General features: G+C 41.6%; 1 protein-coding gene and 1 non-coding gene across 3 annotated transcripts in view; one reads left to right on the top strand and one right to left on the bottom strand.

Annotated features, from left to right (window-relative positions):
• Positions 1–1,956: 1,956 nt before the first annotated feature.
• Positions 1,957–23,540, bottom strand: part of LOC134443150 (cation channel sperm-associated auxiliary subunit beta-like) — a 46,723-nt gene continuing 25,139 nt past the window's right edge. For both annotated transcript variants that reach the window (XM_063193057.1, XM_063193058.1), the window contains 9 exons: positions 21,446–21,591; positions 20,674–20,871; positions 18,943–19,053; positions 17,970–18,080; positions 12,198–12,250; positions 10,519–10,607; positions 9,127–9,227; positions 7,297–7,371; positions 1,957–3,045 (listed from right to left, as the gene is read on the bottom strand). In XM_063193057.1, the coding sequence (XP_063049127.1) occupies positions 2,869–3,045; positions 7,297–7,371; positions 9,127–9,227; positions 10,519–10,607; positions 12,198–12,250; positions 17,970–18,080; positions 18,943–19,053; positions 20,674–20,871; positions 21,446–21,591 (1,061 nt within the window). In that variant the 3' untranslated portion in view covers positions 1,957–2,868. The remainder of the gene's footprint in view (positions 3,046–7,296; positions 7,372–9,126; positions 9,228–10,518; positions 10,608–12,197; positions 12,251–17,969; positions 18,081–18,942; positions 19,054–20,673; positions 20,872–21,445; positions 21,592–23,540) is intronic.
• Positions 19,105–19,220, top strand: LOC134443221 (U5 spliceosomal RNA). The gene has a single exon (XR_010033607.1). It is a non-coding gene; the product is annotated as a U5 spliceosomal RNA (small nuclear RNA).

Here is a 23,540-nt window from a genome sequence, read left to right on the forward strand (position 1 = left end):
AGGCCAGAAGATCAGACAAGGAGATGATGAAATAAGACATTTTGCCAAGTGTTACTGTATCTTCAGCTTAACGTGACTTCTACTCTTCTATTTTTGCCTTTGCACCTTTCCTGCAATTTTCTATTGCCATTCTCGGGGTCCCGTGCGTGCGTGCGTGTATGCTTGTTTGTCCTGTCCCTGCCTGTTTGTCAGAGGAGAAGGCGGCACCCTTTTGTGTCTTAGCTTATGGATGTTGATGCCAAACATCTATGTAGTATTGGAGCTTGCAGCTCTCCTGCCTAGTCCAACACCTTTCCTGACGACTGGACAAACATATACACTGTTAATTCACCAAGACAAGCCAGTCAGACAGAAACACAGACCGACAGACAGACGCATTTACAATTATTGCCCAACATACAGGAAGCAACATTGTTTTTTGTTTGTTTTGTTTTTTAAAATGAGAAACCACGTTTTCAGGATGCGGTCCATGATGAATTTAAAGACTTGCCACATTGCATTATCCAAATCAAGTATGAATCTACACTGTATTACTTGCACTGAATTGTTATCAGATTCCAGATTGTGGCAAGCAAGTGTTGGCAACTGTTAACAAAGATAATGTCAAGACTTATTTTTGTACATGTAGCATGTAATGTCCCCCCCGATAATCTGGCTGCACTACTCCTTGTGTTGTGATTTCAGCTAATAAAACACGTACAGGACGTTTTCTGAAGGTTTGACTTTTTAATTCAGCAATCAGACCCAGCCACTATGGACCTTACGTATCTAAGAATCCTGGTCCTAACCTACGTTGACCTTATGACTCTACAATCTCTATCTATCTCTTCTTCCTCTGCCTTCCAGCTATTTCTGCCTCTCCTCTCTACCTCTCCTTTTAAATCCATCTCTAACAATGATGTTTTTTCCCATTTGTTAAGCACTTTGAGTTACATACCTTGTATGATACAGTGCTATACAAATACAATTATTATTATTATTATTATTATTATTATTATTATTATTATTATCAGCATGTCCCTACCCTTATGAAAATCAACTATGGTAAACCATGACTTCATGTTTTTTTGAGCATGGTTCGGCACCGTTTGTGGTTTGACTATGGATTATAACTATAAAATTAACCACGGTTTTGCTCTGAAAACTAACCATGGTTTTAGCACGGTGTATAATTATTCATGAAATTACACTTAGCTACCGCTTTTTTTTATCCAACGCACACATTGGTGACAGTTATTGGAGCAATGTGGGGTTAGGTGCTTTGCTCAAGGACACTTCAGTCATGGATGGAGGTGGTGTAGGGAGAGGTAAGGGTAGGATTCGAACCTGCAACTCTGTGATCTTCAGTCCAACTCCCTAACCATTACACCCCAGATGTAAACAGGTTTTCGTGTTTTTTTTGGGTGACCATGAAACCCACAATTAACCATGCTTAAACCATAGACACAAACCATGCTGGAAAAAAAACCCCATGAAAACCATGATCCATGGCTAGTCAGGAACCACGGTCTTCATGGTTACCCAAGAAAACCATGGATAAGCCATACAGTAATACTATGCTTGGTTCAGACCATGGTTACTACAGCAAAACCAGTGGTGTCTACTTTGAGGTGGGTATACTGTATATTTGAGCATCATTGTGGTGAGTATACTACAGTATGCTATTCTAAAATACCGAATCAATCAATTTTAGGTAGGTATACTGTGTTCTACGTCAGTGGTTCTTAACCTATTTTCTTAAAGCAACCCCTTACCTGTGTCAAAGACAAGCCGTGCATCCCCAACCCAAACTTCTACACGTGTATACGTACTAAAAAAGGATTGAAGTGATAATTCACAATGATTCTTGTTTACAAACAACATTCTGTGCACCCCTTGAAATCTCTAGCGCACCACCAGGGGGTGTCAGCACCCCAGGTTAAGAACCACTGTTCTGCGTAGACTACACCACTGAGTAAAAACATTAGTCAGCATTTATTTAGTTTTTATTTGTGTTTATTTTTGAAAAAAGCCATTGGTGCTCAGCATGGACTTACGTTCACAATTGCTTATTATGTGTTTGAAAACGTATTGTAATACTAAAGAATCACATTACATACAATTTGGAGTTCTGAGGCCTCATGTACCAAGACCTCCAATTTGCTATGGAATTTAGTGCACATGCACTTGTTTCTGTTAAAAGAATTAGGGAGAAACCGAGAAAAAAGATGGTGTAAATGTTAAAAAAAGGTCAATGTTTGCTTTTTTATTAATTCATGTTTCATAGAGCACAAGGCGGTGGCGAGACTAAAGTTACAATTTCAATGTCAATGTCAATGAAAAGGTTAATTAGTTTTTGACTCTTTGTTTCCCTGTATAGGACAATATATGACATTTGCTGTTTGCCCTACAACACTTCAAAATGTATTTCTGTCATTTGTAACAAAAAAATGTATTAAAGTAAATGTGCATATGCAAATAACTAAAACAAAAACGGAAAAAAAGAAACAAGACAAGCAAGCAACTAACCAGGGGCTTGTTTTCACACACAGTAAACAAATGCAGTGTTAATTCCACACTTGGAGAGTTGAGTGTACTGCACACTGCTTTTTTCCCTCGTTTTATTTCTTGTTCATTCCAAGAAATAATAATAAAAATACAATAGTAAGCAGTGTGCAGCGTTTCTGAACTTTTGATTTTGATCAAGTTATCCTGCCTCCCACCTGCACCTGTGTTACTGAGGGCTTGTGCACAAGGACTCTTTTGAACTCTGACCTTCTAAGGCGTTATTTGGTCCCAGAGTACTCTCCGTGTGTTGAATAAACACTGCATCTTTAATTCACTGAGTAGAGTCGTGGTGGTGTAGCGGGCCTTTGCGTGGCGCGGGCCTTAGTTGGACTCGGGGGCCACCTTGTGTTTCCTCCAGAAGGTCTTGAGGACGCCGCTGGAGGGGTTGGCGGTCTTCAGCAGCAGGCCGAGCATGAGCAGCCCACCCAGACCGATGGCTGTGATGCAGCTGATCACATAGGCAGCGGGGAAGCCCAGCGGACCCTTGTCCACAAAGATCTGCCACGGACACAGACACATTACATTACATTACATTACATTACATCACATAGACAGCGGGGAAACCCAAACAAACAGAGATTTTTAATAAAGTTGTCTCAAATCTCATGAGCGTGAATGTTGCGTAATGCAGCTCCAGGTGCCAGGGTCAATGTTGCGCAACGCAACATCAGGCATCAATGGGTTAATATATAAGTACGTAGGTACCAAGTGCACCAATGGTGAACATTTTCATGGAATATGCCAATCTACTTTTGTAAATGAAGACTTTGGTTGCAAAATGGTGTATATCCACAGTGTTTCAATTGGCTAAACTTTTCTTTACATCGCCCCATCAGACTAATACATGTATTCTGTGAAGTTCTAGCCTATAGTTAATATCTTAGATAAATCAATGTATTGTCAGGTATGAGAAAAACAAGGCACCCTCACTCCTTCACCACTGTATTGGGTTGCTAAAATAGGTAGACAGTTAGACCAGCACACCTGATGCATGTATGTACTTTTTCATATCCTCTCCAGTCAGTTGTTACTGTACAGCTGCTGGCAGGGCCACCCCGAGGCATAGGCGAACTATGCAATGGCTTAGGGCCCCCACGCCACCAGGGGCCCCCGTGAACAGCAAAGTTTCCGGAAGAATTGAACTCTTCAACCATTTTCCCAAGTCATATATTTCTTTCTCATGTACCACTTACTACCACAATGGAAACAGGAGCAGTAATACATTTGGAGGATGCCTCAATGACAGTTGGTACAACGGTATTTTTCTTGTACCAGTTTTAATTATAAACACGGGAACGGGTTTGCCTGTCCTTTCGAGGTGATGCGGGGGAGCGGCGCTCTGGAGCGCACTGCCCCAATTTAAACCCTGTTCCATATCCATTTTGGAACATTTTGGGAAATTTACATTTTTCTACTGGACATTCCATTGCATTGCAAAATGCAATTTATATTGAATTAAAAAGTATGTTCTCAAAATATTGGAATGTTAAGAATTCACACATACTGTAGATGATAGGACTTCTGAACATTCATTTCCAATAATGAAATGTATTAAGTGAAGAATTCTTGCACACCTCCTTGGTCAGTTGCGTAGGAGAAGAACCCCTGGGTCAACAACATTAAAGCAAAGAAACTGTTCACATTTGCATGGTTTACTCAGGGTTCCCCCAGGATTGTTAAACCTAAATTCAAGACTTTTAATACCTTAATTAATGCCTTTTCAAGTAAAATTTAATACTTCTATACTTCTATTATTTCAATAATATTGACCGACATTCAATAAAGAAAGCACTTATCAAATTTATCCCCCCCCCCCCCCCATTACTTTTTAAGAGATTACATCTCACCTGACAAAATAATGTACATTTATGGAAAATACAATTAATATTGTTTATTTGAATTATGTTTAACATTAATCAGTGCTGGTGGTGAAGGGGGAGACACATGAGACTAACAGGCCTCACAGTCACCATCATGGGAAAGGCTTTGTTAATTGCAGTTTCGTATGAAATAGGAATTGAAAACATTACATAATCTTTGAAAAGCAATTTTGAACATAACATTGGTAATACAAAATGTTTATCTTTTAAGGGGATCTAGTCAAGGTGGTAGGTGATTGTCAAGCTGGCCACCTCCACTGTTAAATGTTTGGGACAATCTTGCAGTAGGCAGCGAAAGTTTAAAAGAACAGCCACTAGATGGCAGTAGCTTACCATTAGTCATCACAAAGTAAAAGAGCTGTTACCATTTCCCTTTATGATATTTTTCTCCAATCACATTACAAGAAGTATACTGAACAAATGCCAATTCATTGATTGTTAAAAATATGTTCTAATCAGAGGTAGACAATCTGTAGGTAGCCTACTCTTACTGCAAAACCAGAATGAGGTGTTTATGATGTAGGCCCAACATAATAATTTGCCCATCACCATGCCATGTTACGAGATGCCCAGCGGAGCAGTGATTAATTTGCAGCCGAAATAGTAATCATCACTCGTTTGACAGCCGTTGGCGGCAGGCAAGTGTCAACTCCCTCCACGCCGAGCAAGATATCATACGCTAACCAATATCACAACATAGCGTCTACATAGTGTGTTAGCGACAACTGCGTTGTGACCTTGGATATGCCTATGTGTTATGTGCCGCGATATCGTTCTCGACTTAAAAGAGCAAGTGATGTGACACTAAAACTAGTTCAAGTTAAACGGCAAAATTCACATAATTTCAAAAGCAGCACGCCTCGCGGTCATTCGGCACAGATTTTACCCAAAAGTATTTTGGATCCTGCAGCCACTTGGGGTTAAACCGGCACTTTCCCATTCTTCACCTCACCTCATCAAAAAATGGCGCCGCTGCACTCTAGATTTGTGTTTACAGTAGCGTTCTACAACGAATCATGGGTATTGACGTTCTGTGCGTCATCTTCATTATGAAAAAAAAAACTTCGTCCGTTAGGTTGCACACTGAAATGTTTTTTGAAAATTTAATGCCGCAGTGAAAAAAATTCCCGACTTTTAACAGCTAATTCAATGCTATTAATGCTCTTAATGCTGGATAACTAAATTCAATGCCTTTTTAATATTTTTAATAACCCGCGGGAACCCTGTTTACTGCAACGCTTTGGTCTACAGTAGACCGAAACGTTGCAGTAAACCATGCAAATGTCAACAGTGTGCGGGAGATTTCTTTGCAATAATAAAAATGTAAAAATCAAAAATCTCAAAAACCAGTATAGAGTATTTACTACAAACCCCAACTCCGATGAAGTTGGGACGTTTGGTAAACAGTGAATAAAATCAAAATGCTATCATTTTCAAAACATTCAATCTATTCATTAGATGGAGAATAGTGAAAAGACAACATATTAAGTGTTAAAACCGAGAAAAAATATTCTTTTGGGGGACATATGTACTCATTTCTAATTTGATAAATCCAACACGTCTCAAAAGAGTTGGGACGGGGACAATAAATGGCAGCAAATATCGAGGAAGACTAAAAACAAAACAAAAGACAACACTTAACAGTTAAATACATTAACCGATGAGATGATTTTATATTAAAAACAGTGTTAATTCCTATCTTGGACATGATTTCACCAGCTTAAATGGTGGGTGTATTCCTTGTCATGTTTTGCAATGTTTTCCTTTCTGTAGTGCTTACAGTGTGACAGGTCTTGACCAAAAGCCCAATATTTTATCACCTGCTGGTCCTTATGATGGAGCCAAACTGTTAAAACATAGTAGAGAATGCAATTTGACCTTACCATTTGGCAGTAATCGAAGATCTCCCTTCAAAATATAATGCATGAGTGGCTTTTCATGCTGTTTAAAACCCATTTATACCATTCAGCACTGTATTTAACTCTACAGATGAGTGAGAACATCTTAACCAATGCACTACTGCACCCGCATGCCATCATGGAGGCTGACTTTTGAAGTTAGCACTAACACAAGTTGGATGGTCCATTTTCACTGTAGCACAGGATGTGCAATGCTCTATTATTGTCAAAAAGAATGGACTTCTACAACTTCTGCTGACTTCTGTAAGCAAAGGACAGTTTCCCATGTCTTCTGGGTTTATTTCAAGTGAGCTCAGGTGCTTAGGAGAATGTTACACCCCTGTATCATTTGCACGCATTAAGCATTCTTAATATGGTCAATTTTCAATAGCTCTAGCACTCCAGGAATTAGAGTGAGACTACAGCCAATATATATTTCATGGTGTCATGAACCTATACAATGATTTTAGTAAGAAAAATATGTCTTATATACACTCAATCGTGGTAAATCAAAGGGAATTCAAAAATGTATGTAATAACTATGGTAATTATTCCCTTTGCATCTTTAATTCTGAGTGACTCAGCCTCTCTGTGATGATCTTATACCTGGACACCTATATTGTCCGTCAGTACAATTCATTTTGAAATGTTCTTCTTTGTTGTTTGATCTTATTTGGATGTTTACTAAATTTCACTGATTCCCGTCCCAACTTATTTGAGACGTGTTGGATTTATCAAATTAGAAATGAGTACATATGTCCCCCAAAAGAATATTTTTTCTCGGTTTTAACACTTAATATGTTGTCTTTTCACTATTCTCCATCTAATGAATAGATTGAATGTTTTGAAAATGATAGCATTTTGATTTTATTCACTGTTTACTTAACGTCCCAACTTCATCGGAGTTGGGGTTTGTATTTACTATACTACTCTATTTACTAATAAAGTATTTCCTATGGAGAGTCAAGTACCTGAACCTCGTCCACCAGGTCACAGAGGACCACTCCTGGGATCACAGAGATGCGGAAGTGGAAGAGCTCAGTGCCCTGTGGAACATCATGCACACACACAGGCACACACACACAGACACACACACAGACACACACGCAGGCACGCACAAACACACAGACACACACACAGACACGAGCAGGCACGCACACACACACACACACACACACACGCACAAACACACACACACACACACACACACACACACACACACACACACAGACACTCACAGGCACACACACACACACACACACACACACAGACACAGATACGAACACACACAGACACGCACAGACACGCACAGGCACGCACGCACACACACACACACACACACACACACACACACACACACACACACACACACACACACACACACACACACACACACACACACACAGATTCATGCATGCACACACACACACACACACACACTAGGTGAAACACAGCAAAAGCAAGAGAAGAGTAACTAAAAAGGCAAAAAAGCCCTATAAATATATATATATATAAATATAAAAAACTGTGCTGTCTACTGCCAAATTTGATCTTTTCATGAATATTTACTGAATAAATAACAAATATTAACTACAAGTGCAGTAAGCTAAAAATGTCAATTTCTGGAAATTCAGAGTGGTCCTGTATGAAAAATAATTTTTTTACAGCCATAATACTTAGAATTTGGTGTTGGTACGTATTGATGAGAAAGGCAACATTTCTGAATGGCACCATGAATTCTGGAACGTAAGTACTAAAAACATTATACAGTGCACCTTTAATGTAGCAGCTATGGGGCACCTAAGTCACGCCCTCTACTTCCTGGTTCATGGGGCAGGGGGAGTCAAAAAATAATTACTGGGCTTGAAAATGAGTGTTTTTTTGACAACAATCCAAACCTTGGACCTCCACCTATGCACCACAAATCCAAAAATCACTCATTTTCAAGCCCAGAAATCATTTTTTGACTCCCTCTGCCCCATGAACCAGGAAGTAGAGGGTGTGACTTAGGTGCCCCATTTGGCTAGAGAAGTGCTTAATTCAGTAGTTGGCTAGAGAAGTGTCTAACGGCCCGTTCCCACACAGCGAAATTCCGCTCCACTCATTGACTTCGTATTGAGGCGATAACTCCTGTGACGGCGCGACGGCAGAGCGATTCTTGCCGAGGGACGCGATTTGAAATTGGCGAAACCACAATATTATGCAAATTAGATGGTTCGATAATCAATCAAATGTGCGTATGGGTATGGGTTTTCAGAAAAACATGGCGGCCATTTGTGCGACTTCCAACATCAACGTTTTTGCTTCATATAAAGAGCCTGCTTCATATAAAGAGAGTGATTATACATGTCCTGACAATCACGGGTTGAGTAAAAATTCTCTATGAACTTATTTGACACAAATAGGTTACTCATTTGATAATTTGATGTCTTAAGCTAGTTGGGTAAGCTAACGTTAGCATTTTAGCCGAAAAAAGGTAGCCACAAGCTTATAGACTACTTCTTGTACTTCTATAACGATATCACAGTGCTTAAATGTTATCTTGGACCAAAACACAATATTATTAAAGCCATGTAGACACTGCTGTGATATTGAGTGGGTAATGTGTGCAAACGATTGTTAGCGGTTTGCTATCTCGCTGGGTCTGCAGGTTGTTTTAAGTCTGCCTGCCTCAGTATCTCCTGGAAATATTGGCGACCACGCCCCCAGGTCAATTTTCCGCTCGGTGAAAAAAGCCTGGCAGTTCGCTGTGTGGAGATTCAGCATTACGTAGCAGCCATTCGGCTAGAGAAGTGTCTTACGTAGCAGGTGATCTGCAAGCCTTCCGGGTTGAAGAATGTCTGGTTGTGCATAGTATTCAGCAACTCTCTCATCTTGGCCAAGGTGGAGGTACTTTGGGTACCTGTCAGTCAAGTCCAGGAGCAGATAAGCACATTACGTACATTACGTAATGCATCACAAACTGAAGTATCGGGAGACTAAGCTTCCCAGCTAAAGCCTCATGAGCTGCCCGGAAAGGGCGGAGACTTAGGTACCCCATGCAGTAAGGACAAAGACAGTAGCAAAGAATTGCATAGGAGAGAGAGATACTTCAGGCTCTTCCTTTTCCGGTATCTATGTGATGTTGGGTGAACGCTCCTTTAGGAGACCTTCGGTTAGGAGACCTTCGGAGTCTTGAGGTTCAGAATAAATGGCGTCCCCTTAGCGCTGTAGATGGCGGTAGCACCAGAGAGAGTAGATAAGAGAGAGGTTCTGCTGGCCCATTGTTTCCGGGTTCTACTGTCACAAGGGGGAAGAGGGGGAAATCCCCCTTTAGGCAGACCTAAGGACTGTTCTATTCATTCTAGAAGCATTATGACATGCCCCTTTAGGCAGACCGGAACCTGGTCACGTTAGGTGCCCATAGAAACCTATTATGTAGGCATATCTCTATATACTTAAAGAATCTCTAGTAGCACACTTCTTGTACAAACACCACAAAAAGAGAAGGAGGAGGGGACAACGCCCACTTAGGAGACCGAATTTGAGCACACTCCTTTGCATTGGATGGTCGGAGTTTGACATATCTTTCTCTCCTATTTGATTCTTTGACAGTAGATTAGAGAAAAATAATTCAAACTCTGCCCACCCAATGCAAAGTACTGTGCTCAAGTTTAAGGGGGTGGTGTTCCCTCCTTCTTCTTATCTTTCTGTTGCATTCGGTGACGGCTTGCAAAAAATGTGTGCTACCGCCATCCACAGTGCCAAGGGAACTCCATTTATTCTCAACCTCCAAGGTCTCCTAAAGGGGCATTCAGATGACAACACACTGATCCAGGAAATGCACCGGCTTGAAGTATCTTACTCTAATCTACTCTCTTTGGCAAGGCTCTTTCAGCCAATCAAATCTGTGACGGCCAGCGTGGGGGGAAAGTTAACTCAGTGGGCTAGTAGCTGTACCATTATGCCAGGGACTTGGGTTCGACTCCGCCCAGAGATCATTTCTCGATCCTTCCTCATCTCTCTCTCTCACCATTCTCCAAGGCTCTAAATAAACACTCACCAATTGGTCAAATGCTGCAAATCTCTTACACTGGCAGTGAGCGTCTTGTTTGGCTACTGAGATTAGTTTATAGCCCTGGCGGGCCATCTAAATAAAGGCTTAGAAAAAACCCCAAACAACAACAACAAAAAAACAACAACAAAAAACCCACCTGTGACGGCCCAGTTGGTACGGTTGTTGACCTCGGTCACTGTCACAAAGTAGGGTGAACGTAGAGGCTGGTCTGGATGGTTGACCCTCCTGAGGAATAGATGTCAGGCTTGTACGATATTCCGAATTGAATTGAAATTCAAAGTAATGCCATAATACGAACACTAGGTGGTGTCATTACCTTGAATTTCTTAGAATTTTATCTACACCACTCATTGAGAGTACATAGAACACCACCACCTAGTGTTCATATCGTGGCATTACTGTGAATTCCAATTCATTCAGGAATTGCGTATAAGTCTGATAGATGCGTGCAAAAAAATAGTCATGACAATTTGTTATACCACGCCTCTTCACAATATGTGTATCGTATCGCAACCCCTGTATCGTGGCACGTATTAGCTACAAGTTTTTGCCGATAAGTAACCCAGCCTAGCCAGTACAAAGAAGTCCACAAATTTACTCTTATTTAGGACGCTGCACTCCTCATACATGTATACAAACAGGCGTGGCCCTAGGGGTGTGCCAAACGGGCAGTTGCCCGGGGCGGCACCCGTGAGGGGGATGACACCACCACAAAACCCTTCCCCCAACGTGAAACCACGGCCCCAAACAAGATTGCGAAAATCAATATGTTAAAATTGTTGTTAACAACATTAAATAACGTTTCAAAGTGTTTTCACGGCACTATTACCACATTGTTGTAATACTAACATTACTATACTATACATACTACAATATACGAATTAGCTATAGGTTTTTGCCAATACTCAAGCCAAGTCAGCATAGAGAAGTCCACGCATTTATTTAGGAGTGAAAAATATTACCAGTAGGCACTGTAGACACACTTTTAATGAGTGTCTACTTTTAAAGTTAAAAGGCAGCATTGCGCCAGTGGTGTAGTCTACTTTTTATGGTGGGTATACTGTATATTTGAGCATTTTTTGAAGTGGGTATACTGTATATATTTGTGCTATTCAAAACAATGGAGCAATCAATTTTAAGTGGGTATACTGAAATCCCTGAAATTTAGAAGTGGGTATACTCCGTATACCCGCGTTCTACGTAGACTACACCACTGCATTACGTTGTAACCAGGGCTCTCAATTAACACCAGCCAACCAGCCAAATGCTGGTGAAATTTCAGTTCAGTGATAGAAAAGAACGCTTACTAGCCAGTTTGACTGATTGTGAGTGTGTATGTTTGGCTAGTACAATTCACATCTTCTAGCTAAAATTGGCTGGTAAAAAGTAAATTTATAGCTCTGGTTGTAACTGCACTGCATTCTGGCATTCTACTGTTAGCCAGCACAAGAAAAATCGCAATACATATTGCATCGCATGTGTCGTAATGTTTATCGTATTGTGACGCGGCGCCCATGTTGTGTTGTGAGGTTGTTGTGAGGCAATTCCCAGCCCTAAAGAAGAAAAATCCGCACTCACAAACTTCGTCTCATTATTTATTTATAAATTACCGCCATGCACTGATGATGGCTTAAGAGCCGAAACGTGTCTGCTTGTGGACATGGTGGTAATTTATAAATAAATAATGAGACGTAGCTTGTGAGTGCGGATTCTCATCTTTAAGTTGATACCTTTTATCACGCACCCAAAGTCATTCATTTTTTCCCATAAGTTGAGCGCGTCCTCTGACGAATTTGAAGCAATTCCCAGCCCTACCTGAGGAACAGCGTGACGTTGAAGTTGATCAGGGGATATATCTTTCTCAGCACCTAGTCAGAACACAAAGCAGAATTAACAGATAATCACATCACATGTTACGGAGTTACAGAGAATTCTTACATACACTTTACTTGACGCCCGTGTCATAAACATGTCATTACAGTGTCATAATAGTGTCATGACACAGTCATAGATAAGTAGGGGCCTATGATTTCCGCGATACGGAAAACACGGACGGAATCACGGAATGTGGACATTAAAACGGAATTTGGTTATAAACGCGGAATTGCACGGAATTTGCTCATTTCTTATGATAAAATTAAAAATCCATTATTTTCGTCATCATTTATCAGTCTAAAAGACATTTCAAACACAAAATATGGCCATGATATCATATCTGGCCCACGCGAGGTGATGCGCTAAAGTTCTTTGCAGATCCATGACCCGTGTCAGCGCATGTTGACAGTGAACGCATCTCTCTCCCAAGCGGCGTTTCCGATTGTCTCCCGCGTCCTAACACTGGCCGTCAGAGCATTGAAGAAATCTTAATACTCAACAGCACTCAAATTTTGCCTAGTAGAACAGGTGAGGTCAGGCATAAACGCGTTGTCCTGACCGTCTGTTACCAAGACAATGCGATGCGACACAGAAAAGACGGGCGGCTCTCCACTGCACTTTAATAAACAATGGAATCATCCGACGCGAGGCACGAGTTTGGAGTTTGTTACAACAGACGTGACCGCTGTAAAATAAAAACTGATCAGGCAATGCTTTGATCATGTCTTGTTAACTTTGTTGGCCACGGAGCATAGTGACTTAAAGTTAGCAGCAACTTTGAAAAAGGGTCAAGTCATCATCAACAGAAAACGGCCGTCTTGTAAAACATGTGTTTGTGTTAAACGGTAGACGGTAGGGACTTTGCGAGGCTATTTATTTAATGCCTACATATAACGTGACCAAAAATGTCTCTAATGTAGCTGCACGTTGCAATATAGCCAAACTTATTCGAGAAAACCTGATGCAGCCCGAGTCCAACTTCAATGCACCAGAAGTGAATTCGCCTTCTAGTTGGGTGCGTCACGTGTATTTAATAGAATATAGTTAGTTATAGCTAGTAGGTTATAGATAGTTAGATATAGCTAGTAGGAAATTTTACTTTTCTTTTCTCTACCTACCATTCAACCATGAGTGGTTGGCTCTGTCCACCCACCAGTTTGAACTAAATAACTAAGAAATTTTGTTGGGGGGGGGAGGGGAAAATAAGTTCAAAAATGTAAAAAATCCGATTTGGCAAAAAATAAATCCGAAAAAACGGAATTTGAGAAAAAATAAAACCGAATTTGAGAAAAATTAAAACGGATTTCATAGGCCACTAGATAAGTCATAAACAATATGCCCATGTCAACCCAAGTGCATAATGTTTATGACACATGCATAACTGTGCCATGACACTATTAAGTAAGGGTTAACGTTCGGCGAGAAGGTCGCTACCGTGGAATAGCAGCACGACAGAGAGAATCTTTAGGTCTTGTTCTCTCTGAAGTGCTGCTATTCCACAAAGCGACCGACTCGCCGAAAGTTAACCCGCTTATTATATGGATATACTTAAATGATTCACACATGCGGGGACATTTCTTTAGACCTATTTAATGTTAAGATTGTTGCTGCGCAAAACAAAACAGTGCCGTTGTGGAACACCGCTAGGCAACAGCTAGGTAGGCTAGCCAGGACAACAGGTGTTGTCTATCACAGCAGCTGATTAGAGTGACAAAAGACCGGACCCCCTGCGGAGTGATATGAAACATTCGCTTTAGCCACTGACTTGTATACAAGCAGTGGCTTTAGCAGTGAACGTCTTGTTGCCATTGACAGCGGTAGCCAGGACAACGGGTGCTGTCTATCACAGCAGCTGATTAGAGTCTTGTTGAAAAGTCGCTTTAGCAGTGAAAAGTCTTGTTGCCATTGACAGCGGTCTGTTATAGACCAACCCGTCCGTTATCGAAAAATAACAGACGTCCGAACGTTGGGCAGCCCCGTTGAAATGAATGGAGCATTCGACAGATGACGTCACAACCATATAATATGACACTGTAATGACATGCTATAACACTGGCATCAAGTAAAGTGTTACCAAGAATTCAAAGTAGTTTTGCTCCTCAGCAAACAAACTTTTTGTGGAAACCACTCTATTCGATTGTATACAACTAAAGCCGGGCTCAAACTACATAACTTGAAAATCGTACCTAATTTTGACGTAGGGTTGTGCCACACACAAAGTGAATCACAACTGTCAATCTTATCCAATCGTAAATACAGACACAACATGCAATGTTCTATTTCGAGTCATACAGTAAATATCAAACCTGTCAGCAACTCTCTGAACTGGCCAATACTGGTATCGATATCGGCTACACGGATGCATTGACTTTCACTAGCTTAGCGACATATTCCCTCTTTTAACTTGTCTTAAAGCAAGACAACGCTTAACATGAAAAATAAGACACTTTACCACCTTTATAAACCCCAGCCAACGATTTTAACTGTATTAAGCCCCAAAATTGTACGACATAATAATGAGTAGGCCTATTATTATATCATTAGAATAGTGTTACTATTTATTTAGACCTGCAGTCGGCACAAACAGTATTGAATAGTGCGAGGTGCACTTCGTGCACTGTGACGAAGGGACACGAGACTGAATCAGGCCTGCATTCCTCTTACTCCACAACTCCCCCCGCTGTTGGCAGGAATATGCATACTTCTTTTGTCTTCATTTACTTTTTTACTTTATATACAAGCTCTTCTACAAACACCCTGACCACTGTCACCCTCATGGTTTTGAATATTGCGTCTATAACAGGCACATTATGTTGCTTTGTCTCCCTGTCGTTGCTATGCACGCTGCCAGCACAGCGACAGTATACAAAGCAGCATGAAATAACTAGACTGCCTGTGCAGTCGCCTTCGACTGCTTAAGGTATATCCCCGAAACGCGACGCTTCCAGTCCCCCATCATTCCTACCACTCCCGTCCACCATTTCGTAAACGTATATGATACATACAGACGTGACATGACGTGCATAGGCTTAAAACCAAACGACTACTGTGAAAATGAAGCAAAAAATGGGGCAAATGGTAATACTGTTTTAATGGTTCAGTGGATATACCACATTAGGTACAGTGTAATAACCAGTGTAACAATATTTAATACAATGTAATTTTTTTACTTACATCATGTGTTTGTGCGTAAGTGGTATTACATGGTATTGCATATTGTTACACTGGTATTACACTATATTACATGGTATTGCATACTGTTACACTCGTTATTACACTGTACCTGATATTGCATATTGTTACACTGGTATTACACTAGTATTACATGGTATTAAATATTGTTACATTGGTTATTACACAGTACCTAATATGGTAGATTCACTGAAATGGTGAACCATTAAAATAAGGTGTTACCGGGCAAATCAATCCACCCAGTCAGAAGTTATGGGCCAAATGAAAATTCCGCCATTTTGAAAGTGTTGTCTTCCAAACTCAAATCAGTTCATGAACCTACCCTAGAGACACAAAATCTGGGACAAATCCATCCACCCGGTCAGTAGTTGTGGGCCAAAGAATAATTCGGCCATCTTGAATTCAGCCATCTTGAAAGTGTTGACCTCCAAACTCGAATCAGTTCATGAACCTACCCTAGAGCATTCACACACCAAATCTGGGACAAATCCATCCACCCGGTCAGAAGTTATTGACCAAACAAAAATTCGGCCATCTTGAATTCAGCCATCTTGAAAGTGTTGACCTCCAAACTCGAATCAGTTCATGAACCTGCCATAGAGCATTCACCCAAAAAATCTGGGACAAATCCAAACATCCGTTCAAAAGTTATCGCGTTAACACGAAAGACCTTACGCGGCGGCGGCGGACGCGGACGCGGCGGCGGCAAAACCATTACATCCCCGACGCTCCGCGTTTCGGGGATATAATTACCCTGCGTCTCGATCTGAAAAAACTTCACTTCCTCAATATTATATACAAGTCAGTCTCCTACAGAAACACGACCAAGTCTTGTGCCTTGTCTTTAAAATATCGACACACTTTAAATGTCTTTGTCCGTTTATTGGGCTGATTAGTGGTGCCACTGTTACCTCCTTCGTTTGACACTGACACTCTCGGACGTTCAGCCTCTGCCCTTTTCTCCGCTTCTGTTTCAGCACGTACCTCGCGGCTCGTGCAAATCACTTTTTTTATTGGGCTGATTACTCGTAGTGGTGCCACTGCTACCTTCATCTTCGTCTGACACTGACACCCTCGGACGTTCAACCTCTGCCATTTTCTCCGCTTCTGTTTAGCACGTCTACCTCGCGGCTTGCGCAAATCACTCTTTCTTTTGTTGCACAAATCACGTAATCGACGGTATGTTGAACACGCCGACTCATTTACGCAATCGACGTAATCGATTACGTCGAATAGTCGGGACAGCCCTAGTGTGTTCTGACTAACATGCCAACGAGCCTGGCTCTTTGGTGTAGCGGTCAGAGCCCCAGTTTACTACCCCAGAAGGCCCAGGTTCAAGTACCTGCAGGGCAACTTTACTTCCCTTCGTCTAAAATGGTGTAAGAAGTGGGATGGGTACCGCGAGGCCATCAGAGGCATTGTGTGTGAGCCGTAATTCCATGTGAGGGACCCCTAGGGTTGGTGTGAGGGAGTGATGGGTGAAGCATTGATTACGGGGCACACTGGATGGGAGAAGCATGATAGCACAGTGGGTTTACATACAGTGTTGAATCTCGCCCTCAAACCCGTGCCTGCAGTTCACCTAGGGAGCGCTGTCGAGACAGCAGAGCTCATAAGGCTGGCGCTAATAACTGACAATTGTGCTCGCTGTCTGCTGAAACTTGACAATATTACTGTAAGTTCTGAGAAACCAATGTGGATTTCAATGAAATGTCCAATAACCTGGGAGTTATGTCCTTCTGATTTCCTACAGCTTTGGCATTTATGAGTCAGGCTCCGCTAGCATCTTGCTAACAAAATTGCTTTACGGCCGTCGTGATCACAGCAATGCAGCCGGCTGACCAATCCAAACGCAGTGTGTGAAGCCACTCGTGACGTCATATTGACAATAAAGACGTATTTTACAAAGATCCAGCAAGTTTAAACATTCAAACTAACTGCTGTTTGAAAGGATAATTTATCCTGCCTTTTGGAAAAATAAAATGAAACGATGATATCAATTCTCTCCCAAAGCAATGGCAGCATCGTGGTTGAGCTCCATGGGACCCCATTCATTTCAACAGCCTCTGCGCTCCTTGGCGCTCCTCTGCGCTGTCTGGATGGCGCCACTTAGTGGACAGTACCACCCGGAAAAAGTAGCGAGATTACTCTCTCGTATTACCCATAAACTCTCTCTGATGATAGGCAGTTGCGTGAGGGACACCATGAATGTGTGAAGCGCACGGGTGCACTTCCCGAAGGGGAAGGCAGTGTGATGGAGTGACCATCACTAGGGTTGTGGGTGTGTTCTGACTAACATGCCAACGAGCCTGGCTCTTTGGTGTAGCGGTCAGAGCCCCAGCTTATTACCCCAGAAGGCCCGGATTCGAGTCCCGGCTGGGCAACTCTACTCCCCTTCGCTACAATGGAATTATGGAAATACTTTTTAATGATATTCTAATTATATGGCCAGGATCTGTATAGTGTTTGTGTGTGTGTGTGTGTGTTTCTCTGTGTGTGTGTGTGTGTGTGTGTGCTCACCCTCTGTCGGCAGTCTGAGTAGATGGCTAGAGGTGACACCCTCAGAGAATCAGTGCAGCCACACTCCTCGAGAGACGCCTTTCCAGCACACTGTTTATACCTGCCTGTGTTCTACAAACACACAAACACAAATACAAACACAGACACACAGACAGACACACACAAGCATTGAGGAAAGACCCTGATTGGTCAATTATGGGTGTTAAACTTGAGTCTCTACTGTAATCCGTGGCCTAGTGGTTAGAGAGTTGGTCTTTCAATCTAGGGGTTGCAGGTTCGAATCCCCCCCTGACCTCTCCCTACATCTCCATCCATGGCTGGAATGCCCTTGAGCAAGGCACCTAACCCCACATTGCTTCAGGGCCTGTAACAAATACCCTGAAAAATGATAACTGTAAGTTGCTTTGAATAAAACGAAGGTGTCAGCTAAGTGCAATGCAATGTGATGTAATAAAAGTGTTGAATGGAATTCAATAGACGTACACTGTCCATGTACAGGGGTTGGACAAAATATCTGAGACACCTGTCATTTTTGTGTGGGAATTTTCATGGCTCAAGTGGACCAGCCTGTTGGCCAATCTTCATTAATTGCACATTGCACCAGTAGTGAAGTGTGAAGGTTCAATTAGCAGGGTAAGAGCACAGTTTTGCTCAAAATTTTTCAATGCACATAACACTTATCAGTGTTCAAAAAGTAGAAGTTGTTGTAACTGTTGCATCTTTGACCGAGACAGCAAGTCTTTGTGATGTATCAAGAGCCACGGTATCCAAGGTGATCATACCACCAAGAAGGATTAACCACATCCAGCAGGATTTACTGTGGACGCAAGAGGAAGCTTCCCATACTAAAATGACAGGTGTCTCAGTTATTTTGTCCAACCCCTGTATATACGTCAGTGGTACTGCCACCACCACCACGTGATCAGTGCATGTCATTGCATGGGTTCAACAACTGGCTGTCCATTACACGTACCTTGGACACAGGGTAATGCTGTCGGGGTATCGGCTTACTGGGGTCTGCATTGTAGATGTTTTCAGTGGTCGGAATCAGCACACCCAGCTTGGAGGGAGGCCTGTAGTTTACCTGGGGAAACAACAAAACAATATATATTAAAATACATTGCATTCCATTATAACACTCTTGGTTCACCTCAAATCGTATAAATCTTTCGCCTTTTACTAAAGATTTCCGTGGAGAGGACCAACATGAGTTTCTAGTAATTTTTTTGATGCTCTGCCTCATGGCAGGGTCAAAAACAAACAAAACAAAAAAACATTGCATTCCATTAACATTTAGCTGAGGACTTTCATCCAAATTCCAAAGTAAATTAGTTTTTTACAGGGTATTAGTTAGGTGCGAAACCCTGCCTTGTCAGCAGTGACTTTTCTACCCAATACAGCGTTATTTAGGGAGGATACCAAAGATATCCGAGCGACAGGGCAATATGTTGTCCTAAACAGTGTCATTAAGACTATAACCTCCAAGCAAGTGTATAAAACCGCCAGCCAGCAAGACAACAGGTTCTTGTCATACACTTTGCAAGGTTCTAACGGGACTTCTCAAGTTAAACATCTAACCACGTAGCATTTTGGAATTCTTGTCTGCGCATGCAACCAACTGTTTGTAAACATGTGAAATCCATATATAGCCCAGTTCACCTCTTTGCAATTCTAAGACTCAGTATTGTCATTTACATATATTTCTGTATTAACACAACATTTGCTTAATATCAAAACACAATTTAATCACCTAAAAGGAATATTTTTTAAAAACAGACTTTTAAAAGGTTATTTCTAAAACTCTGTTTACGTATAAAATGAGAGGCAAAACTGATGTGTTTTGGCCCAGCAGTGGCTCAATTTGCTGGGCACTCAACTCAACTACATCGGTGACCCGGGTTCGATTCTGGCCTGAAGTTATTTGCTGAATCCTCCCTGTCTCTCTCCCCGCTGATTTCCTGTCTCTCTACAACGGTCCTGTGACAATAACGGCATAAATAGCCCCAAAACAATAATAGAAAAATGCCTGTACAAGTTGCCTGGCGATGCCTGTAAAAGTTGCAGTGTTGCATCACTCTCATGTCCAAACAAAATTTCTCTCTTGAAGAGACAATAAAGGCATGTAATGTAGTGAGAGTAATGTAAATAACTAACCAACTTGATAGCTTTGGTCTATGAAGGTGACGGGTGTAATGTAATGTAATACATATTTTTTAAAGTATTTTTTGGGAGGGCTTTTTGGCCTTTATTATTATAGGACAGTGTAAGAGTAGACAGGAAATGACTGGGAGAGAGAGACAGGGCAGGGTCGGGAAATTATCCCGGCCGAACTCGAACCGGGGTCCCCGTGAGCAATGTAAGCCCAAATGTGGGGGGCTTAGCGCGCTGCGCCACAACGCCCCCCAATAAAGGCTTATCTTATCTTATCTTGCAAAGCCTGTACGGTGCACTCTAGCCTGATTATCATCAACTTTCAAATCTCTTCGAGACTGGGTCTGACCAAGATCATAACAACTAACATTTCCCAAACAGCCTCCATTGGTTTGATGATGATTGTTTGCTTCCCCACAAAGTGGAAGGAGTTCACGATTTTTGCGGGAACTCAGAAAGTACTTGCATTGCTCTTGACCTGACTGGTAAGCAACGCTGAAAGCGGTTGCGTCACTAGGAGGGCACGGCCTGGCTAAGTGCACTCCGTACTCACGGGCAGGTTGTAGAGAATCCTGTCCTCATTCTCGTCCTCGGGGTCTCCATGGAGCCACTCGTAGTCGCTGATTGGCCGGCTGGGCAGGTAGACGATGCTGAGGCCCTCTGGGCAGGCGTTCTGCAGCGTGAAGGTGATGCTCGTCATGCTGCACATCAATGAGGCCTCCGGGATATACACAGTCACCATCGTCATGCCCTGGGCAAAGAGAAGACAAGGCAAGTCAAGTCAAATCAAATTTACTGTTATACCTCTGCCAAGGAGGTTATGCTTTCGGTCGCGTTGGTTTGTCTGTCTGCCTGTCTGTCTGTCAGCAGGATAACTCAAAAAATTATGAACAGGTTTTGATTAAACAATGTGGAGTTGTTAGAAATGATGATTCTTCACCATCGCGGGATAGGGCGGATTTTGACATTCCAGTTTCTAACTCCACAAAAACAAGGCAGAAAGAAATTTTAAAAAGGTGCATCATAGTCAAATGTTCTTTCAAACAGCTTCCTTGGTGGAGGTCTACACTCTCTGAGTGCATCTCTAGTCTATATACAGAATATAATGCATATCATACATCGTCGCGTCCCCGAGAAGTCAAGTCAAGTCAAGTTTAATAATATAACACAGTCACTATTGTCGTGCCCTGGCAAAGACAGAGAAGGCAAGTCAAATTTATTTATAGAACACTATCACCATCGTCGTGCCCTTGCAAAGACAGAAAGAGATCAAGTGAAGTTTATCATGTAACAAATTTCAGACATTTTTGTCGACCGTTGGCTACCTTCTTGCAGAGGTGGCTGAAAATATTGAGGGTGAGCATGTGGTTGTTGGTCTTGTCCCAGAAGTGGTGTACGGTCACCCTGAAGCCGGTGGGGTTGGTTAGAACCACCGACATTCTCTTCTTATAGCGTTCAGCACTAGACAACGCTGTGAAGGAAAGACAACAGCACAAGTTACTTGTATCACCAATTAGCATTTGAATTCAGTGTTACGCTAACATCTGGCGCCTACATGGGGTTTTAACCCATTGAAGCCTAAGGCACCTAGCCTGGTGAACCAGTGCCACCCGCTGGACGGCAAAATGTTTTGTCTACGGGTGGGTCTGGCCTCGCATAATGATTCAGTGAAGCCAGAATGCCATGAATCTGGCAAACCAAATACAACGCAAAGAATCAAAGCGGGCAGGGTTTTGAGGGAAGGTTGTTCTCATCAACAATCTTTGGATGTATTATGCATCGAGGCCAGACTAAATTAGACATCCACATTTAGTCTGGTTTATCAGGCTAAGGCACCTGCAGAAAAGGGTGCTGAATGCCTGAGCCCTTTTTAAGAAAAGCTGCCCTCAGCCTACAAAAACCTAAATATCTCATAAAAATATCTCATAAAAACCATAGAAATATGCACTAAGTTGTATTTAAATGCATCCCTCATCTTTCTTTAGAATGTGTTCACTCATCTCAAACAAACAGAGATTTTTAATGAAGTTGTCTCAAATCTCATGAGCCTGAATGTTGCGTAATGCTGCTCCAGGGCCAATGTTGCGCAACGCAACATCAGGCATCAATGGGTTAACTTTCAATTCGGGACGAATCTTCCTTGAGCTCACCCAGTACTGTGCTTGACTCTATGGCAGGGGTCCCCAAACTTTTTTCTCTGGGGGCCACATTATCGTTCCAGACTGTGATCAGGGGCCGGGATCAATCATGTGGGGCCGAGATCAATCATGTGGGCTGTAGTGTATACTAAGCCACTGCCTGTTATAGCCATAAGTTAAAGCACAAAATAGTTCATAATTACAAGTGATTTTCAAAAGAAATGAGTACTTCACATGTTTTTCAATTTGAAATACCACGGGTATTCCTTTTAATTTCCAATAACTATGTAAAAATAGCAACGAAAGCTTAGAAAAATATGGTGATTTACAGTTTAGGAGTGATACAATAGAAATGGTATTACAGTGAGATGAGAATCTATCAAGACAACAAACTGATTCACATTAGGTTAGTGAAAATTAACCTGTGGGAAGGCCTGTTTAATATATATATATATATATATATATATATATATATGTATATATATATATATACAGTGGTGCCCATATGTTTACATACCCCAGCAGAATATACGCTTTCTCTGCGATTTCTCACAAAATATGACGGATTACACAAGCCAAATCAACCCGTCATTAGCTTCAGAAAGAATAAAATGAAGGTTTTTGAGCGACCATCTCACTCTCCTGATCTCAACATCATTGAGCCACTCAGGGGAAACCTCAAATGTGAGGTTCCAGCAAGACACCCAAAGATATTATAGGAAACAACCATTTTGCCAGGAAGAATGTGCTGTTTTGTCATCTGAGAACATTAAGAGCCTTATTCACAAATATCACAAACAATTTAGAGTGGTCCTTGATGTTGAATAGGGCCATATTCAGCATCAGAAACAAGGGTATGTAAACTTTTGAACAGGGTCATTTGGGTAGTTTGGCTTGTGATCATGCTTTTGAAAGAGTAAACACAGAATATTGCTAATAAATATCTTAAGCCAGTCACTAGCAATGAGTGAAAAAAAAGGTTTTGTGTAATCCGTCATATTTTGTGAGAAATCGCAGAGAAAGCGCATATTCTGCTGGGGTATGTAAACATATAAGCACCACTGTGTGTGTGTGTGTATATATATATATATATATATATATATATATATATATATATATATATATATATATATATATATACAGGGTGCGATTTGTCAAAAAAACAGAGGGGGGGATGTTTTTTTTTCATGAAACGTGACGTCACAAAATGAAGTTAATACGACTAACAGCTCAATATTGGATGATATCAAATGAATAACACAGTCAAAAACAAGGGGGCAGG

This window comes from Engraulis encrasicolus, unplaced genomic scaffold (genome assembly GCF_034702125.1).
Source record: "Engraulis encrasicolus isolate BLACKSEA-1 unplaced genomic scaffold, IST_EnEncr_1.0 scaffold_28_np1212, whole genome shotgun sequence".
In the NCBI taxonomy this organism is placed as follows: domain Eukaryota; kingdom Metazoa; phylum Chordata; class Actinopteri; order Clupeiformes; family Engraulidae; genus Engraulis; species Engraulis encrasicolus.